The sequence below is a fragment of the Petaurus breviceps genome, unplaced genomic scaffold (assembly GCF_028583685.1).
Source record: "Petaurus breviceps papuanus isolate PSGF00001 unplaced genomic scaffold, PetGlider_PUasm1.0 90849, whole genome shotgun sequence".
Classification (NCBI taxonomy): Eukaryota; Metazoa; Chordata; class Mammalia; order Diprotodontia; family Petauridae; genus Petaurus; species Petaurus breviceps.
The window spans coordinates 22,696,858-22,715,597 of NW_027187361.1; the positions used below are offsets into that span (position 1 = coordinate 22,696,858).

Below are 18,740 nucleotides of genomic sequence, written 5' to 3' on the forward strand. Positions count from 1 at the left end.
ATCTGTTAATGGGATAAAATGGGCACCTTCCTTAAAAGATTGTTGGGAGGATCCAATGACAGAAGGAAGACAAGCAAGAAACATGTATTAAGTGCCTTCTAGGTACCAAGCACTATGCTACAAGCCTAGCAATTTGATCCCCACAACCCAAGAGGTAGGTGCTATTATTATCCCCATTTTACAGCTGCGTAAACTGAGGCAAATGGGTTAAGTGACTTGCCCAGGGTCACACAGGTAATAGGTGTCTGAGGCTTGATTTGAACTCAGGTCATCCTGACTCCAAACCTAGCACTCTCCCCACGGTACTGCCTAACTACCTTGTAACATATGTAAAGTGCTTTGTCCTAAATATATAAATGCTGGCTGTTATTATTATTGTAATTATTTTTGTTATTATTATTATTAGAAGCTAAGTTCTGGAGGATCATCTTTTCTTGTAAAGGCTTCATATGTAGAATATATTTCGAGCAGTTGGGTGGCGCAGTGCTGGTCCCAGAAACAGGAAGACTCAACTTCCTGAGTTCAAATCCAGCCTCTGACAATTCCTAGCTGTGTGACCCTGGGCAAGTCACTTCACCTTGTTTGTCTCAGTTTCCTCGTCTGTAAGATGAGCTGGAGAAGTAAATGGCAAACCACTCCAGTATCTTTGCCAAGAAAATCCTAAATGGGGGCAGCTAGGTGGTACAGTGAATAGAGCACTGATCCTGGAGTCAGGAGGACCTGAGTTCAAATTAAGCCTCAGACAAGTAGCACTTACTAGACAGGTGACCTTGGGCAAGTCACTTAAGCCCAAATGCCCTGCCCTCCCCACTCCAAAAAACAACAAATGGGGTCACAAAGAGTCAGACAGCTGAAACTGTATGACACCAGCTAGAGAGCTGGTCAGGAACTGAGTGCCCGTCAGGAAGACCTGGCTTTTGTGACTAGCTATATGACTCTGAACAAGCACCCTAAGTCTAGAATAAATAAGTGAATGAATGTATGAATAAAAAAAAAAACCACAACATTCCTTAAGCCTTTCCTGAGTTCAAAGAAGTGTCACTCCCAGAGCTCACAAATGGGGAAGGTCGTCCCAACTCTTAAGGAATGTAGGTTCTAATGGGGGAAACCACAAGCGGAGAGGCTTCCACTGGGAGCCAGTTGGAAAGGTCCCATGGTCTTTGGGGCACAGTGGCAAGGCAGGCAGAAGGCAATGCCTCTTCCTTGGTGCCGTTTCCATTAATCACACCACCGCACTTTCTGGTGCTGAACAATTTAGCTGTGCCCAGAACTTCCTGGGCGAGAGCTTTCTCTCCTAGGTCTTCAGTAGCTTCAGCTTGAGGGGCAGGCTAGAAAAGAAAGACTGGTGGCATGAATGGGTGGGGGTGGCAAACTGCTATTCCGAGGGTCTGAGGCCCCCAAAATACTCCGGGCTTACCCTCCTTCTTGACGGGCTGTGGGCGCAATTGGTGATGGGGACAGATGGTCTCCTCTCTAAGTGGCGTGCCTCCACGGATAACGACCGCCGTGGACGACTCGGTGCTTTAGAGGCTGATGCCAGTCGTGAGGATCTGGGGCGCGGTTTCCTTTTCTCAGCAGTTGGGTGGTGGCTCGTGGCTGGAATGTGAGGGATGGAGGAAAGCTTCTCCATAGCAGATGATGATGAGGTCTGGGCTGAAGATGAAGATCCTACTGGCTTAAGGGGTGCTGCTGCTTCAAGGGCTCTTGGGCTTTCCTTCCTATTCAAGGCAGGTGACTGGCAGTTAGCATGGACATCAGGGCACATGTCCATGGGTGATGCTTCCCTGGAGGACAACTGCGGGCCCTGTGCTGGAAGATGAGACAGAGGTGTAAGTGGCTCTGCTCTCCTCTGAGACTCTTGTCCTCTCGTGGTAGCTGGGTGGCAGTGGGCACTGAGGGCAGCCTCTGTCTCCTCAGAGGATGCTTCCCTTGATGGTGGCTGAGGGGTTTGACTGGGGACCAGAGTGGGCATTTCTAAGACTCTTGGGCTTACCTGCCCATCCACAGAAGCCAGCAGAAAAGCGCCGCTGGTGGCGATGATGCTATCGGCAGATATGATGGGCCCCTTGTCCACAGAGGGAGTTACCCTGTATGGTAACTGTGGAATCCGAATGAGAAACAAAGGCAGTGTTCTGGAGGAAGCTTCTGTTGCCAGGTTCACCAATCCTTCCATGGCAGTTGGTTGGCAGTTGGTGTAGATGATGGAGAGGATGGAGAAGCCCTTCTCCACAAGGCTTGCTCCCCCAAGATGATTAGACTGGAAGCAAGGCCAGTGGCCTCCAGGGATCTGCTTTCCTCAGCACTGTTCGCATTAACTGCCCGTCCGTAGCAGTTGGAATGGAATATAAAGTTAAAATTCCTTACTGAGAGTTCCTTATACCCGTGAAATCACAGGTTCAGTTAAAAACCATCACCAACAGCAAATCCCCTTTATCATGTCTCTTGATTTTACAAACAGTAAAATCCTGTTAGAATAATTTATAGCCGACTTTTTAGTCTTACAAGCACTTTTCTTACAATAATTGTGTAAGTAGTAGTTATTATTTTCATCTCCATTTTATAGATGAGGAAACAAGCACAGTGACTTGCCCAAGGTCACACAACTAGCAAGCTTTAGAGACAGGATTTTTACTCAAGTCTCTCCTAATTAAGGCTAGGAATTCTGTCCACCACACCATGTCCCAAAGTGTGTGATACTGCCCCCTGGGGGGGGTACTGGAACAATCCTGGGGATTGGAAGTAGCCTCAGGTGCAATTGTGGGAGTGTTGAATAGAAATAAGGGGGCAGTGGAAGCATAAAGAAGAAAATTTTGAAAAACCATTAGTACCTGTTTCATCTGTTGTGTAACTGAACTAAAGTCATAGTAACTGCATTATTTTCCAAATACACACACAAAATACAAGTTATGACCCATCAGTGGTCACATCTGTGACAGGCCCTAAGAAACAAGTGTTGGCAGGAGAGGGTGTACACATTGTCAGGAAGCCCAGCATGCATCAGCAGGAATGTGCATGCAATGACTTGTTTACAATACATACTATATGATTACATGATGCAATATTTCATCATCAAAATTTCAGTGCGGGAAGAAACTCACAAATTGACAATAAATTATTAAATTTAAGATGTGTCATTTAAATATATATATATATTTTTTTTGAAATGATGCAAGTATTCAAAAAACTGTTAAAGGGTTAAAGAAAGTAGATTTGCTGAGGGGTACTGAGTATTTTTTTTAAAGAGAGTGACAGGCCAAATAAGTTTGGAAAACACTGGTCCACATAGTACTAGTCAGGAGCCAAAGGTAATACCCCCATCAAAATTCTGTACGATAATGAGAGAAACATGCTGCATATCCCTGTGTGCCTCAGATGAGATATCTGTAATGTGCTTAGTATAGGGCCCGGCATGTAGCAGGTGCTGTGTACATGTTTAAACCTTTCCCCCTTCACACATAATTGACCTTTGAGAAAATGGAAGTTTTCATTTCACATCTTACTGTATTCATCCCTCAGTGGAAAAGTCGACTCAGTTTCTTGAGCCATTGCTAGAATCCACAAAGTGAAATTAGGGCTGTTCAGGACCCATAGCAGAGATGTGCCAGAGGCTCGCAGAGAGACTCTGAAATTTTCAGTGTGAGCATTTACACTTGGGGAATTGGGAAATCTACAAACCAGGACTTGACCTACTATTTGGTTGATTGTATAGACTTAAGTAAATAATGATGAAAATGTTAATAATGCAAATTAAACATAAAAGTATGTTATAAGTACACCCCTTCCCCCCCCGCCCCCGAGAGCCAGTTGTTAAACATTTATCAGAGCCCATGCCTGACCTTTACTTCAATCAAGGCTTAAGTTCCAAAGTATATCTTGGCCCAGGAGTATTCACGCCAATGGACAAAAACCTAGGTTGAGTGACTGACCCAGGATCACACAGCTAGGAAGGGTCTAAGGCCAGATTTGTATTCAGGTCAAGTTGAGTTCAAGTCTCAGCTCTGTGACTCTGGGCAAGTCACTTCACCTCTCCTCATCTGTAAAATGAGAACACTATTAGAACCTGCTGTACAAGATTGTTCTAAGCATCCGATGAGGTCATGTACATAAAGCCCTCTGTAAACCTTAACGTGCTCAAGTTGTGTCCAACTCTTCCTGGCTCTATCACCACTTAGCTACCTCTGGAATCAGGAAGGCCTGGGTCCAAAGACCTGGCTGCCTTAATCCACAGGAAATGGCAAAGCACTCTGGGATCTTTACCAAGAAAATCCCATGGACAGTATGGGCCAGAGGTAGCCAGGTGTCATAGCCAAGAGAGCACTGAGTTTGGAATTAGGTAAATTCATCTTCCTGAGTTAAAATCCGGCCTCAGACACTTACTACTTGGGTGACTGTGGACAAGTCACATTACCCTGTCTGCCTCAGTTTCCTCATCTGTAAAGTGAGCTGGAGAAGGAAATTACAAACTACTCCAGTATCTTTGCCAAGAAAATTCCAAATGGGGTCACAAAGAGTCAGACTTAACTGAAATAACTCCACAACAACATTGAAATAAATTTATGCAAATAGCTCATACTCACATTTAATTAATGTTTTGCTGGATATTAACCTCTGGGGGGAGGTCACATTTTAGTTTTTCTCAATTACATGCCAAACCAATTTTTAACATTCATTTTTAAATATTTTTGAGTTCTGAATTCTCTCCTTCCCTCCCTTCCTTCCCCCATTCCTGAAACAGTAAGCAATTTGATGGAGATAATACATGCGCAGTCATGCAAAACATATTTCCATATTAGTCATGTTGGATATTAGCCTTTTAATAAAGCATCTAAAACAGATCCCAAACATTCAGCTACTCCCCCCCCCAAAAAAAAACAAAAAAAAAACCCAACCTAGCAAGGAACTGAAAAGTAAAAGCAAGCCGGGGGTAAAACGAGACATACAATGAAAGCTTTGTGCCATTGGTTTAAGAGTTTCCTTTGGTTAAATATAATGACAGCCAACATCTCTGTAGCATTTGAAGGTTTGCAAAATGCTTTACAAGACATTGTCTCTGATCTTAACAACCCCATGAGGTAGGTGCGATTATGGCTTAAATTGCTTAAAAAGCCATTAAAGCAAGGACCAGGAGGAGCCGTGGAATAGGAAACTGAGAGGCACAGATAATTGTGTTAAATGCCAAAATAGAACTCTTGGCCTGGCAAACAAGGTCTGGGGACCAACGTCACTCATCAATGAAGTCAGATGGGCAAAAATGTTGGTGATAAGGCTAGCCACATGATTTTCACCGAGGCAACTTGCTCTGCAAAATCCAATTTGCTTCCCCCCGAATTCAATTTCCAGAAGTACAGCAAAGCACTAAATTGTGCCATTTACCTTTCACTTCTTTATTTAATTCTTAGGTTATATCCTGGGGTTTACATGGGGAAGGAAATTTGACAGGAAGAAGGAAAAAGCCACATGTCCACAAATCACTCTGATGAATGCTGAGTGTTTTATCATTTTCCCATTTAAAAAAGTGATATTATATGGTTCCCACTTGGGAAAGACACAAGTATCCTTATGATAGTTCTACAACATAAGTCACACTGACTCTGTGTGTGTGTGTGTGTGAAGCATAGGACTAGAAGCCAGGTTGTCCTGTAAACACACACAAATATATACATATATATTTGTGTGTGTATTTATATGTGTGTGTAAGAATCTAGATGAACATGCACACACATATATACACATGTGTGCATATGTATGGGCATGTGTGTCCATGTATGTGTGTGAACACACATATGTCCACATATGTGTGTGCACACATGCATACACACACTTCCTCTCCTTAGCCTTGGCTAATTTAAGAGTTCAGTGATCTCTAAATTAAAATAATTCACATTGCTCTAAGGGCAGCTATCTACCTACTGTGCCACCTAGCTGCCCTTAAATCAGTTATAACAATGTTGATAGGACCTCAAAAGGTTTGCAAAGCACTTTTCTGCAGTAAAAGATCATTCCAGTTTTGCAGATGAGAAAAAATTAAAAAATGGTTTATTTTTGTTTACAAACTCATTTTCAACGAGGTGTGAAGGAGTGGGAGGGACTAATGAATTACATCTCCCAGAGAGGTTTGCAGGGATATTTTTACTGGGAGTGAGGTAGCGTGGTAGGTAAAACATTGGGCTTGGAGTCAGGCAAGATCTAGGTTCAAATCCGTCCTCAGACTCTTACTAGCTACGTGACTGACCCTGGGCAAACCACTTACCTTTTGTCTGCCTCAGCTTCCTTAACTCTAAAATGAGGATAATACCAATCTACTTCCTAGGGTTATTGTGAAGGTCAGATGAGGTAATGTTTGTGAGGTACTTTGAGAACCTTAAAATGCTACATGAATTCAAGCTAATATGATTATTATTATTTAACCAAAGGCAAGAAGATCTTATTATGTGTCTCATTTCAGGCACCAGACAAACCACTTGTAAAAGATATCTGGCCGGGGGCGGGGGGGAGGTGCCAAGACACTCCCAGGTCCACCTGTTTGAGTGAGTCATCCACCAGAGGGTCCGATGGTGCCTAGGGTCCTAAGGACAATGGCCATGCTGCAAGGGAAGCTGGCTATACTAGACAGTCACATCACTGGAAAGCTAATGCTGTTTCAGAGACCTTCAGCCTGATGATTGTTCCTTGAATTTTAAATAGCTGCGCTTCAAAAAAGGAAGGGTTTCAGGTCAACTGGTTTTGTGGAGCACCATTTTTCTCCCCCAAAAGCAAGGACCCCAAATCCCCTATACAATTCTCCTTACACATGTTCTTTTTGAACAGGTCACCTTTACTTGGATGTCTGCTGATTGGATATATCTGTACTCATGCCCAAAGCATTAAGCAAGGATTCAGAGGTGATGGAAACACTGCAGGCCCAAGGCTGCCAGCATTCCTTCAGGAAGACTCTAAGCCCACGGCTGAATGTGCCTTTTAACCCTCCACTTCGAAAGCTTTGCCTCTGAAGATTAGCAATTACTGGCTTTGGTGCCTAGCTGATTAAGTTTCCAAAGCAGGCGGGCTTGGAATAAGTGATTGTGGCTCTGTTAATCACACCACTCTCCTCTCTGATTGGCCCCCTTGGGATGAGCAGGAGAATTATACAGCTGAACCAGTGAAATGTGAAAATATCTCCCCTGCTGCTGAACCGGAGTAGTCCTGAGGTCATGCATGAGAGTTAATCATTGAAAAAGCAAAATCACCAATTTAGCATTCCCAGATTGAAGATGTAATAAGCAAATCAGAGGAAAGCCTGCCATCCCTCCTTTTTATCCATAGAAAAGGAAACTGATGAATAAATACATATACATACACACACTCACATACGTACATGTAAGTGTATATATTACATATGTGTGTACATGTGCGTACATGTATGATATGTGTGTGCACATAAGGAAATGACTCGAATAACTCAGATAACGGACAACAGATACCGTATCTATCCTCTTAAAGGCCAGTCATCAAATTTTTAAGCTTAAGGAATCAGTCCTTCAGGATTTAGAGATGTATTTTCTATCTAGACATTATATCCACCATCTCAGATTTTCACTGTCACACAGTGCTGCAACATGTGGGGACAAATTAAAGAAAACAAACCAAGCCCAATCCTGCCTTTTCCCCACGTGTCACAAGAACAAGGCACTGGTAAGTGAGGGATGGGATCGGGCAGCTTATCCAAGTCTCTAGGCACTGGTGAGCTGATAAACCTTAATCCATTAGGGAAAATCCTCATCTGCAAAGAAAGGTCAGGCTCTTCTTGTTGCCCTATTCCTAGAAGATGAAATAGACCTTAGCAAGCTCATCAGTCTTTGGGGAAAAAAAGGCAAATGTTAAACATTATTTTTAAAGTTATCAATTTTTTGTTTCATAGCAAGAATTAACTATGGGGATTTACTCAAGTTCAGTTTGTGACCTGAATTAATTTTGCTAACATAAATGTTAACACGTGCTAACAACAGCCAACAACTACATTTCAAGATTTGGGAAGGGGGGACACAGTGATTTCTTGGGTATAGGGAACTCCTGTTGAGCAAACTCGCCCTACAAACACAGCTCAGCATCAGCTCTGAAACTTAAAGTTTGAGTGAGCTGACCAGAGCTATGAGAAATTAAGGGGCCTGCCCAGAACCACACAGCCAGTCTTCGTCAGTGGTGGGTCTTCTCTCTCCCCAGGTAGGCTCTACGATGCACTGAACCATGCTGCCTTTCCAACTAGGCAATGCAATGCACAGAGCAGTGATTTTGATTCTGCCTCAGAAACTTACTAGCTGTGCCATGCTGGGCAAGTCACTTAGCCTGTCTTTGCTTCAAGTTTCCCCATCTGTAGAATGGGGATATCACCTACCTCTCAGGGTTGTTGTGATGATCGAATGAGATACAATTAAAGTGCTTTACAAACCTTAAAGCACTACAGCTTAAAGCTAGCTATTATTTCAAGAAATAGTCACTTCACAAACAGAATATTGCTCAGACAGCTATTAATACAGCACTTGTGCTAAGTCGTGAGTAGGAATTATAATATATTATAATAATGTATTATAGTATAATTATAATATATCATAATAATATAATATTATATGACATAATATAATGTAATACAACATAACATAATATGAGACAGAAGAAATCTTAGAAATCAACTAAGCTAACCTATCTTAGGGCAGTCAGGTGGCAGAATGGATAGAGCACTGGGCTTAGAAACAGGAAGACTCATCTCCCTGAGTTCAAATCCAGCCTCAGACACTTCCTAGCTATATGGCCCTGGGCAAACCACTTAACCCTACTTGCCTCAGTTTCCTCATCTGTAAAATGAGTAGGAGAAGGAAATGGCAAACCACTCCAGTATCTTTGACAGTAAAACTCCAAATGGGGTCATGAAGAAAGAGTTGTATACAACTGAACAGCAAAAACTCCATTTCACAGATGAAGAAAATAAGGCTCAGAGAGATGAATTAACTTGCCCAGTCACATAGCTAGTAAATGGTGAAACCAAGACCAGAATTCACCTTTCCTGACTCCTAGTTCAGCATCCATTTTCTAGCATCTCACAAAGCATCTTATATAGCTCAATGATATATGTGTGTATGTATGTATCCCTCAAGTAGCTGGACTTCGTGATTTCTTTAAGTTCCTTTTTTCTTTTCAAAGTCACAAGTTAGATCATGCAAAACAAACAGACAAAAGTAACCATTTCCTATTGTGCTCAACTTCTAAAACTTTATCCCCCTACTCACTCTAAAACCATTTTCCTACATGGGAAATCTTTTTTAAAGACTTTTCCTTGAAAGAAAAGGAAAATAATAATGAAATTTTGCTAAGTGGAACACTTAATTAACAACTCATAAAGGTCCCAGTTACCAGATTGCTGGTATGCTACAAGCCAGTAAAGTTGGATGTCCACGGGCAGCTGCACACGCAGGCATCATGTTTCTTATCTGGTCTGTCTGCAGCTGCTGCTCTCACCTCAAAGTAGCTCTCTGTCTCTGTGGTCTCTCTATGGCTCTGGCCAATTGCCCAATGGTCTGTGTGGATTTTACTTGTCACCCACAGGAGAATGATCCTCCCCTTCTCCCCCGCTCCACCCACCCTGAAACAATACTTTCCATTTGTAGGGCAGAGAGGGACACACAAATGTTTTCAGGTCCTGAAATCCCCTGCTATGAAACCAGTTCAGAAAATATTTTGAAGGAAAATGTTAAGCACCTCCTTGGGAAAGTCTTTTCATCTGAATATTAACTAGATGTAGAAGCTGGTCTGTGAGGAAATCCCTCCATTCTGCCTTGAATACAAAACATGAAGAAATAGAATTCAGCGCCCACAAACACACACACACACACACACACACACACACACACACATCCCACCCCCTTGCCTGTCCCCACACAGTGGCTCAAAATTAAAAGTAATAACCCATGAGCAGCAAATGGAGCTGCTAACTCCAGAGAAAGCTAATGATATCATTTTCAATTAGAATTTTAAATTTTAATCTTTAATTATTTTTTCCTAGTGCAACATTAAGGTAAGCCTTTGAAAATAATTTAGAATTCTGTAAGATATTGTAAAGATCTGTCCCCAAGACCACTTCAGGCAGAATTAGTCAGGAGTGACCTGCTGAAGTCAAGTCTGGATGATGCATCTCAGCTTCAGCATCAGGCAAAACTATGTCTAAAGGTGAAGAGGATTAAGTGTGAGACATAGAAAGATTAGAGTTCGAATCCTTCCATGGATACTTAGCAGCCATGTGAAGCTGGGCAAGGCATTTAACAATTTACCGACTCAGTTTTATTATCTGTAAAATCAGGATAATAACAGCAGTTACTTCTTAAGCTTGTTTGGGTAAATGAAACAATGTTTGCAAATTGTAAAATTCTCCATTCATACTAATGGTTATTATTTGTAAATCAGCACTGCGGTGTAAAAATATGGTGGAGGGAGATTTTTCTTGCAGACAAAGGGAAGGACATTTTAAGGGAGCAGTTGAAATTCCAATACACTTTTTTATTTCTGTCATTAAATCACTGTGGCACCTAAAAAAAAAGAAGTGCCTTACCTACTATGTTATGCACCTCTTTGGGGAAATCAGAGGGATTTCTGGGGAACCAAAAAGTTTTGGGGAGTTTGAAAAAATTCCAAAGATGTTGCAAGAGAGATTTCCCCCCAAGGTCAAGGCTGGGGAGAGGTGGCTCTGACAGTCTCCTCAGAAGCAGCTGAAAACTCTGCTAACAACGATTCCAACTGCACCCCTGAATCAAGGCTCTAAGAAAAGGCAACTCGACCCCAGAAGAATGAAGACCGTGAACATTTGCAAAAACCAAGCGACATCATAAAAAGCAAAAGTCATGATGATCTCAATCTACTTGGGAATGATAACTGGCAAATGTCTTGACTGATGTTTCCACATTAAAGAACGTCAATGCTGCCGCTTTGCCTTTTATGCATCGCAGGGACAGGGATTCAGCCACCTCTTCCCCAGACCAGACCTACCCTCGTTTTTTTGTTGAAGCATGTTCTCATGCAAACACGGGGGAATGCCTCTGAAGGCATGGAAGGAGAAGGACCGTAAAAGAAAGTTCTGACTCTAGGGGCAAGCGTCACCTCAGATACCTGGTCCCCTCGACAATTTTCCTTCTTGGTCGCCTCTTGGATTTCCTTAGTCTGTTGGATGTAGGTTTTCCCAGCCTGGATCTCATTTTCCAACAGTAACACATCTTCCAAAGAAATGGGCCAGTTTGCCTCTTGTAAGGCCTCTTGAATCGCCTCTTTATTTTCCAAATATTGAACTGGCTCCTGTATTTTAAGCCTAAGCAGAAAAAAATAATGTAACAAACACACAGAAATGATCCACTGTCTAGCAACATGGGCCCTTAATAAATCATTAATTGGATGCATCTTAGTAAGCTTCCCTATAAAAAACCTCTACCAAAGTACTTAAAACTTGCTAGCTGGCTGTTATTAAGTACGTGTCAATTGACATTCATCTACCCAGAACTCTTTATAGAAGGAATGGTGATAAAGCAATTGTCCTCTCCAACAAAGCACAGAGCAAGGGGCTCTGGGAACTTTCATACTCTCAAGCCCTGGGGAGACAAGGAGAGAAATTCAGTAGCTGCACTTCAAAAAAGACACAGGCTTTTTTCTGATTACAAGCAGTCAGACTCTTTCCTCTGGCATCCCATGTGTTCCATCTGTTCTTTGTCTTTCCATGTTAGGGCCCACAAAGAACAGAAACTAAACTTCCCAAGAGGAAACTTAGTTTATGGGACTACTTGTCTAGTTAGTGTGTCTAATGGGAAGAGAACCGTTCCCTCCCAATTTCCAACTTATTTTGTGTAATGTCTTCCCCCATTAGAATACAAGCTCCTTGAGGACAGGGACTATCATGTTTGTATTTGTATCTCCAGTCCTTACTATAGTACCTGGCATATCATAAGTGCTTAATAAATGTTCTCTCTCTCTCTCTCTCTCTCTCTCTCTCTCTCTCTCTCTCTCTCTCTCTCTCTCTCTCTCTCTCTCTCTCTCTCTCTCTCTCTGTCTCTCTCTGTCTCTTTCTCTCTGTCTGTCTCTCTGTCTCTCTCTCTGTGTCTCTCTCTCTGTCTCTCTCTGTCTCTCTTTCTCTCTGTCTGTCCCTCTCTTTCTCTGTCTCTCTGTCTCTCCAGTTTTTTTATCACTTCAGAAAGTCAGAAGTTAGGGTGTGTTATGGGTGTACAGGTGAATGCATTGTAGAGGAAATAAGGAGGAGGGGGAGAGAAGGAAGAATGGTGAGGAAAAGAAGGAGAGAGGAGAGAAAAAGAAAGGGGAGATCAAAGGGAAAAAGAGAAGGATGGAGAAAGGGATGGAGGTGTTATTTTCTCTACAGTGAGATGTAAAACAAGCTTTTCATATCTTGAAGCAACACTGTGGAAATTCAAGTACATTGTGAGGTGCAGAGGGATACATTAACATCAGGAAATTCTTATCCCAAATGTAAAGTAGCTTTAGGACTCCTGACTGATTTGGGGCCATATCAATGCTGCCATTTTAACTGGCTTCCTCCCAATGCTCCCAATTCTCTAGGACAGAATACAGAAGCAAGATGCTACCTGAAAACCTCCTTTCTTTTGTAAAGGAACTGAAATAAAGGAGGCTAGAGGAGGAGGGGAGAGAACGCCTTCACCAGTTTTGTTCTCCTCCACATCAGAAGGCCCATGAGGTGGAACACCTGTATCTGAACGTCAGGTTAGACGGAGGATTTGTGGCTGTTTACATTCCTTTTGCCCAAAGTAATTCCTCAGACCCGAATGAACATACCCTTCAAAAGAAAGCAGAACTCAACTTCTAATAATTAACAATCAACTCAGAATGAATGGATTCTTAATGCACACAGAAATTCAGGGTTAAATGTCACCCTTTATTTATTTATTGCTGGCTGAATAAGCAAAGCTAAGGGCCAGTCTAATGCCACAGAATGCCTTTTGATTATAGCTTTAGGAAGTGATTGGGACATAGAACAACTTACTTTTCTCTTTCCTCTGGAGAAAATGCTTTCCAAACGAGCAGATTTAAGCGTCTGTTTTCAAAAACAAAACCAGCAACAATTTATTCGGTCTTGTATTGCATTTCATGTGTAAGGTAATGATCACAGGGCTACAAATGTAAGTTACCTACAAAGACAAAATGGGCAGCAAGGTGTGGAAGGGAGAGAGTACTGGGCCTGGAGCGAGGAAGACTCATCTTCCTGAGTTCAAATCCAGCCTCAGCTACTTGCTAGCTGTGTAACCTTGAACAAGTCACTTCACCCTGTTTGCCTCAGTTTCCTCATCTGTTTAATGAGCTGGAGAAGAAACAGTAACCCACTCCAAAATCTTTGCCAAGAAAAGCCCAAAGGAGATCACGAAGAATCCAACACAACAGAACAAAAGCAAAGCTGTCAAGTCAAATACACCCTTTTGGAGAGGGCTCTGGGCTGTGAGCAGGGCTTGAGCAGGTAAATGAAGTGTGAAATGACGCTGGATATGAGTATCTTCCTACAGAAGCAGGATTTGTGCAGTGACAATAGATTTGTAGAAATCTGTTTTGGTTCCTTGACAAAGTTGAGGAAGCCTCAGCACCAGGCTCAATTATGTTAAACCACAGCTGGTGACTTTTCAAGAAAAGAGCTCCTGGTCACATGTGAATAAGAAAATGCTGGAGGCAGTCAGGTGGCACAGTGAATAGAGCAGCAGCCCTGGAGTCAGGAGGACCCGAGTTCAAATTCTGACTCAGACACTTAACACTTACTAGGCATGTGACCTTGAGCATGTCACTTAACCCCAATTGCCCTGCCTTCCCCCCACCAAAAGGAAAAAATATATGCTAGCTGAGGCTCCCTTCAATCCTCCAAAGATCTGATTTCATCAGGGAGACAAGAGTACTGGCGCTATCAGAGGACCTCAGTTTGAATCTCGCCTCTGACATTTACTACTTATGTGATCTGGGCAAATCACTTACTTTCCCTGGGCCTCAAGTCCCTGTAATATAATGCCAAAAGAAGGCAACTTCCCAGATTCAAAATACCAGCATAGGTGCTCTCTATTTTATTCAGTGACAAACCAAGAACAGAGAAGATCAAAACATGACATCATTCAAAATACAGCATTTACTAAGTGTGATTAAATAATCTCCAAGGACTACCCCACCCCAGGACCTTCCAATCATTCAATCAATTACAAAGTCCCTGTTCTAAATACTTCTCCACCCCTAGGCTATACCTTAATTAAGTCCACCACAAAGCCCCTCTTCTCAAATGGAGATTAGTTTCCAAACATAAGGTCAAAAGTTCCCCACCCCTGGATCACAATTGAATCTACCCCAGAGTTACATCAAGTTTAAACACAGCACTTAATACCCAAATGGAGGTCTTTTCTTCATCTTGACATGAGGCAAGTTCTCAGCAATCTTAGTTCCTGGGGAGACAAGGCTTAGCAAAGCCACAAGATACATTGCCAGTCCCTTCATGAATTTATCCTCTGTCTGTAGAACAGTCCTAGAACCCCTGAACACATTAGCAAAGCCCTCTCCCAGGATTTCTGTAAACATACAACAAGAAAATCTTTCTTCAGGGCTTCTGAACCAACAGAAAGGCTCCCAGACTCCTGCAACAACAGCACTGTCCTTCACCAGTGGACAGTATTCATTCTGTCTGCAGGACAGTCTCCAGACCCCTGCAACAACAGCACTGTCCCTCACCAGTGGACAGTATTCACTCTCTGTCTGCAGGACAGTCTCAGGGCTTCTTAGCGAACAGCCAGGTTCCAGGACTTCTTCAACAAAAGGACTGTCTTTCACCAGTGGACAAATCTGGCAAAACAACATCAAAACAGACAGACAAAGTACCAGCAAAACAGCCATGTCTCCTCAGTCCTTGGCAGCTCAGGGGGCAGGTCTCAAAAGTCCAAGGCAATTCAAAGCGGCCACCAGCAATTCTCTTAGTCTCTCTCTCTCCACGAGGTGCTGCTTCCAAAAAAATCTTCCGCCTCTCTCTAGTGTCTCTCCAAATCTACATCACCAGCTCCTCCCAGTTCAGGACTTTCTTTTCACATCAACAAGCCCATCCCACAGGTGGGATTAACAAACTCTGGGTTTTAACACAATCAGTTTGAAAACCAAGCCAATACAGGGGAATCTTTAATTGCCATTACTATCACAGTCCCCTAATGTTTTCAACAAACAGGTTGAACTAGAAGGAGCTTTTCCCTCTGTAGCTTTATGACCTTAGACTCGGGCACAATTGTTTTACATGCTACAAGACAGTCTTTGGGAGCCAAGAATTTCAGCACTCAGGAGCCTGCCTTTGTCTCTTGCTCCCTGTGTGACTTTGGTTCCATTATTTCTTCTTCCCAGGTCTCAGTTTCCTCATCTGCAAAATGGAAGAGTTGAACCAGATGGCCTTGAAGGTCTGCTATGATCCTATGAAGTTGAGGATGAGTGTCTCTGAGCTTCCAGAAAACAGAGATACTGCCTGTTCCTGGGCCCTTATTCTAAGGCTTTCCTGCTACCATGTTTCCCCGATAATTAATGACACTGTCTTATTAATTTTTTTGGACAGAAAAACACCAGAGGGCTTATTTTCAGGGGAGGGCTTATTTTAATGAACATTGACAGCAATTTTAATAAACAGGTAAATATGAACAAAAAAAATGTACCAGCAAGCAAATCACTGGGGAAGAACAGGATGACGCGCTCACTGCTGCAGCTCTGATTGGATGCAGCTTGGAGTGCGGCATGAGTTTCACGGGGGGGGGGGGACGGTGCATACAGAGGGTACCGTAATGTAGCATGTAGCGCAGGGGATCACCTTCACTACAGTAGCAATCTCAATAGGGCTTATTTTCAGGGGAGGGCTTATTTTAGAGGAATCTTACACAGTAAGGGGAGGGCTTATTTTCGGGATAGGTCTTATTATCGGGGAAACACGGTAGGTAGGACATGACAAGGCTCTGCCTGCAGAGCCTTTTCAGAGGAATAGAACTCCTGTACCATGAGGAGGTCCATAGAGGAGGACTTCCATGGACAATGAGGCTTGATGTGGGGCTTTTTTTCTCCCCAGAAAAAGAGGAACTCTTCCCTAACCTCCCTTGCTAGACTTCTCCTTCTACCTGACCTGGAAGAACAAAAAAGGGGAACTATGGTGGAGACAGAACTAATCACTGAATCATACAATAGTTAGTGTTGGCTGCAACCTTAGAGATGTTCTAGCTCAGTTTCTTTCTTTTACCTCTGGAGAAACTGAGGACTAGAAACAAGAAGTAGTTCATTGGAGGTCTAGTTAGTAATAGAGCTCAAGGGAAAATCCAGGTCTCTTAACACCAGTCAGTACCATGCTAATGGATCTTCTCTCTAGGACCACCATTTTAGAAGATGTCCCATATTTAAAAGATATCAGGTAATTTGTCATTTACCTTTACCCTGTTTGCCTTAGTTTCCTCATCTGTAAAATGATCTGGAGAAGGAAATGGCCAACCACTCCAGTATCTTTGCCAAGAAAATCCCAAATGGGGTCATAAAGAGTCAGACATCACTGGAAAATGACTGAACAATTCTTCAAATAGATCCATCAGTGTGTATATTAGAATTAATGTAAGACTTTAATCTACAGAAATTCCCTTACGTTTCATCCACTATTAGAAATAGGAATGAGTGGGGTGGCTAGGTGACACAGTGAATAGAGCACCAGCCTTGGAGTCAGGAGGACCCGAGTTCAAATCCAGCCTCAGTCACTTAACACTTACTAGCCATGTGACCTTGGGCAAGTCACTTAACCCCAATTTCCCCACCTTTCCCCCTCCAACAAGAAAAAAAAAGAAATAAGAATGAGCATCTTCAGAATATTAAAAAAAAAAACTATGCAGAAGACTTTTAACTTGGTGTATTGTGCAGCCCTAAACACCATCATATTGGTCATTTGGAAATGCCTTCCCAAGATGCCATTTTCCTAACCTATCTTAGTTTTCTTCTTTATGCCTCTGCTTCAAGGAAATGCAAAACTGTGTGATATCATGGAGAGAAGTGGTTTTGTGTCCATGAAAGGTAAATTCTGGTCCTGGCTCTTCTTAGCCATGAAGCTATGGGAGAGTCAAAGGAAGACCAGACTGGAGTCAACAGACAAGTCTGAGCATCGGTCGCACCTGCTGGTAACTTGATCTTGGACAAGTAACTTCATCCCTGTCAGCTCTGTTTTCTTCATCTGTGAAGGGAGAAGATTCACTGGCTTTAGAGCCAGAAAGTTGGGCAAGCCACTTAACCTCTGCTTGCCCCAGTTTTGTTTTTGTTTAAAAAAACAAGACAAGACAGAGGAAGGGAGGCTCTTCCCCAAGGATGGGACAGAGGTCATGGGCTATCGCTGAGGAAATATGGGGAGTGAGTATCACATAGGGAGCACTCCTTTCCAGAGGCAGCTCCCTCTCAAGAAGATGGAGAAATTCAAACCCAGGACCCTTACAAATAAATCAGGTACTGTTCCCACTACTGCTGTGGCTCATTCTTCAGCCGTACCAACTCTTTGTTACCCCGTTTGTGTTTTTCTTGGTAAAGAGGCTGGAGTGGTTTGTCATTTCTTCTTCCAGATCATTTTACAGATGAGGACACTGAGGCAAACAGGGTTTGGTGACTGGTCACACAGCTAGTAAGTGTCTGAGTCTGGATTTGCACTCACAAAAATAAGTACTCCTGACTCCAGGGCCAACACTCTATCCACTGTGCCACCTAGCTTCCCTGTTCCCACTGTAGCACAGTCATAAGAAATGACATCCAAAGCTGCTCCCAGCTCTAACATTCTGGGAGCTAACTGTATAATCATAAAATACTGGAGTTGGACTGACTGCTTCTGCTTCTAATTTTATAAACATGACATTTGAATGAGGACTTGCCACCAGTGACATTAGCGGGGTAACTTCCTCTATTCCTCAAACTTCTTGTGCCAAAAATTACCCTCTTTCCTGATTCAGTAAAACAAATTTGTGGCTGATCATCATTTGGAAGACTGAACTACAATTCCTGCAAATTCAGTTACCAGGAGCATGGATTTGCAAGCACAGCACTCAAAACAAAACAAAACAAAAAACTTTTCATGCTTTAACAACAAATATTAGTTTTATGAATTCAGAACTTAGATTCCTTACCTAGACTCAAAAATGGCTCAAGAATTAACCCTACCCTAATGACATCCATAAAGGCTCTGATGAAACCAACAGAGTAAAGTCATTCGTTCAATTCAATTAAAAAAGCATTTGTTGAATTCCTATAGTGTGCCCAGTACTGCGTTAGTCACTGGGGAAGAGATAAAATTTCAATGAGACAAGATCTTTTCGCTTGAGGATATTTCAAGTGAAAGACTTTTCATACAAATTATCTAAAAAAATCTTTATTTTCTACTATGCAGGCTCTGAAAATACTGAAGTAATTCCTTTCTTGGATCTTCCTTAGCACTTAGTCTCCCTTTTGTTATCTGTACACATTTTATTATTTATTTTTGTTATAATTATTTATGTTCATGTCTTATTTCCCTTACTAAAATATAAAGTCTACAAGGGCAGGGACCATACCTTGAGAATTCTCTGTCCCCAGAGTGCCTTGCAAATATTAGGTATAAAAAGAATGTAGGTTATTTGATGAACTGGAATGATAATACAGTTTATAACATAACTTTAGTTAATGTTAAGGGTCTTTGGATCATCCTGTTTTAATTGTGGCCATGATTA

General features: G+C 42.3%; 1 protein-coding gene across 1 annotated transcript in view; it reads right to left on the reverse strand.

Moving 5' to 3' along the window:
- The window catches only part of VWA3B (von Willebrand factor A domain containing 3B), a 210,539-nt gene that overhangs the window by 29,710 nt on the left and 162,089 nt on the right, over positions 1-18,740 (reverse strand). The window contains exons 21-22 of the mRNA XM_069073058.1: positions 13,022-13,072; positions 11,122-11,326 (exon numbers count right to left, since the gene is read on the reverse strand). Coding sequence (XP_068929159.1) covers positions 11,122-11,326; positions 13,022-13,072 — 256 coding nt within the window. The remainder of the gene's footprint in view (positions 1-11,121; positions 11,327-13,021; positions 13,073-18,740) is intronic.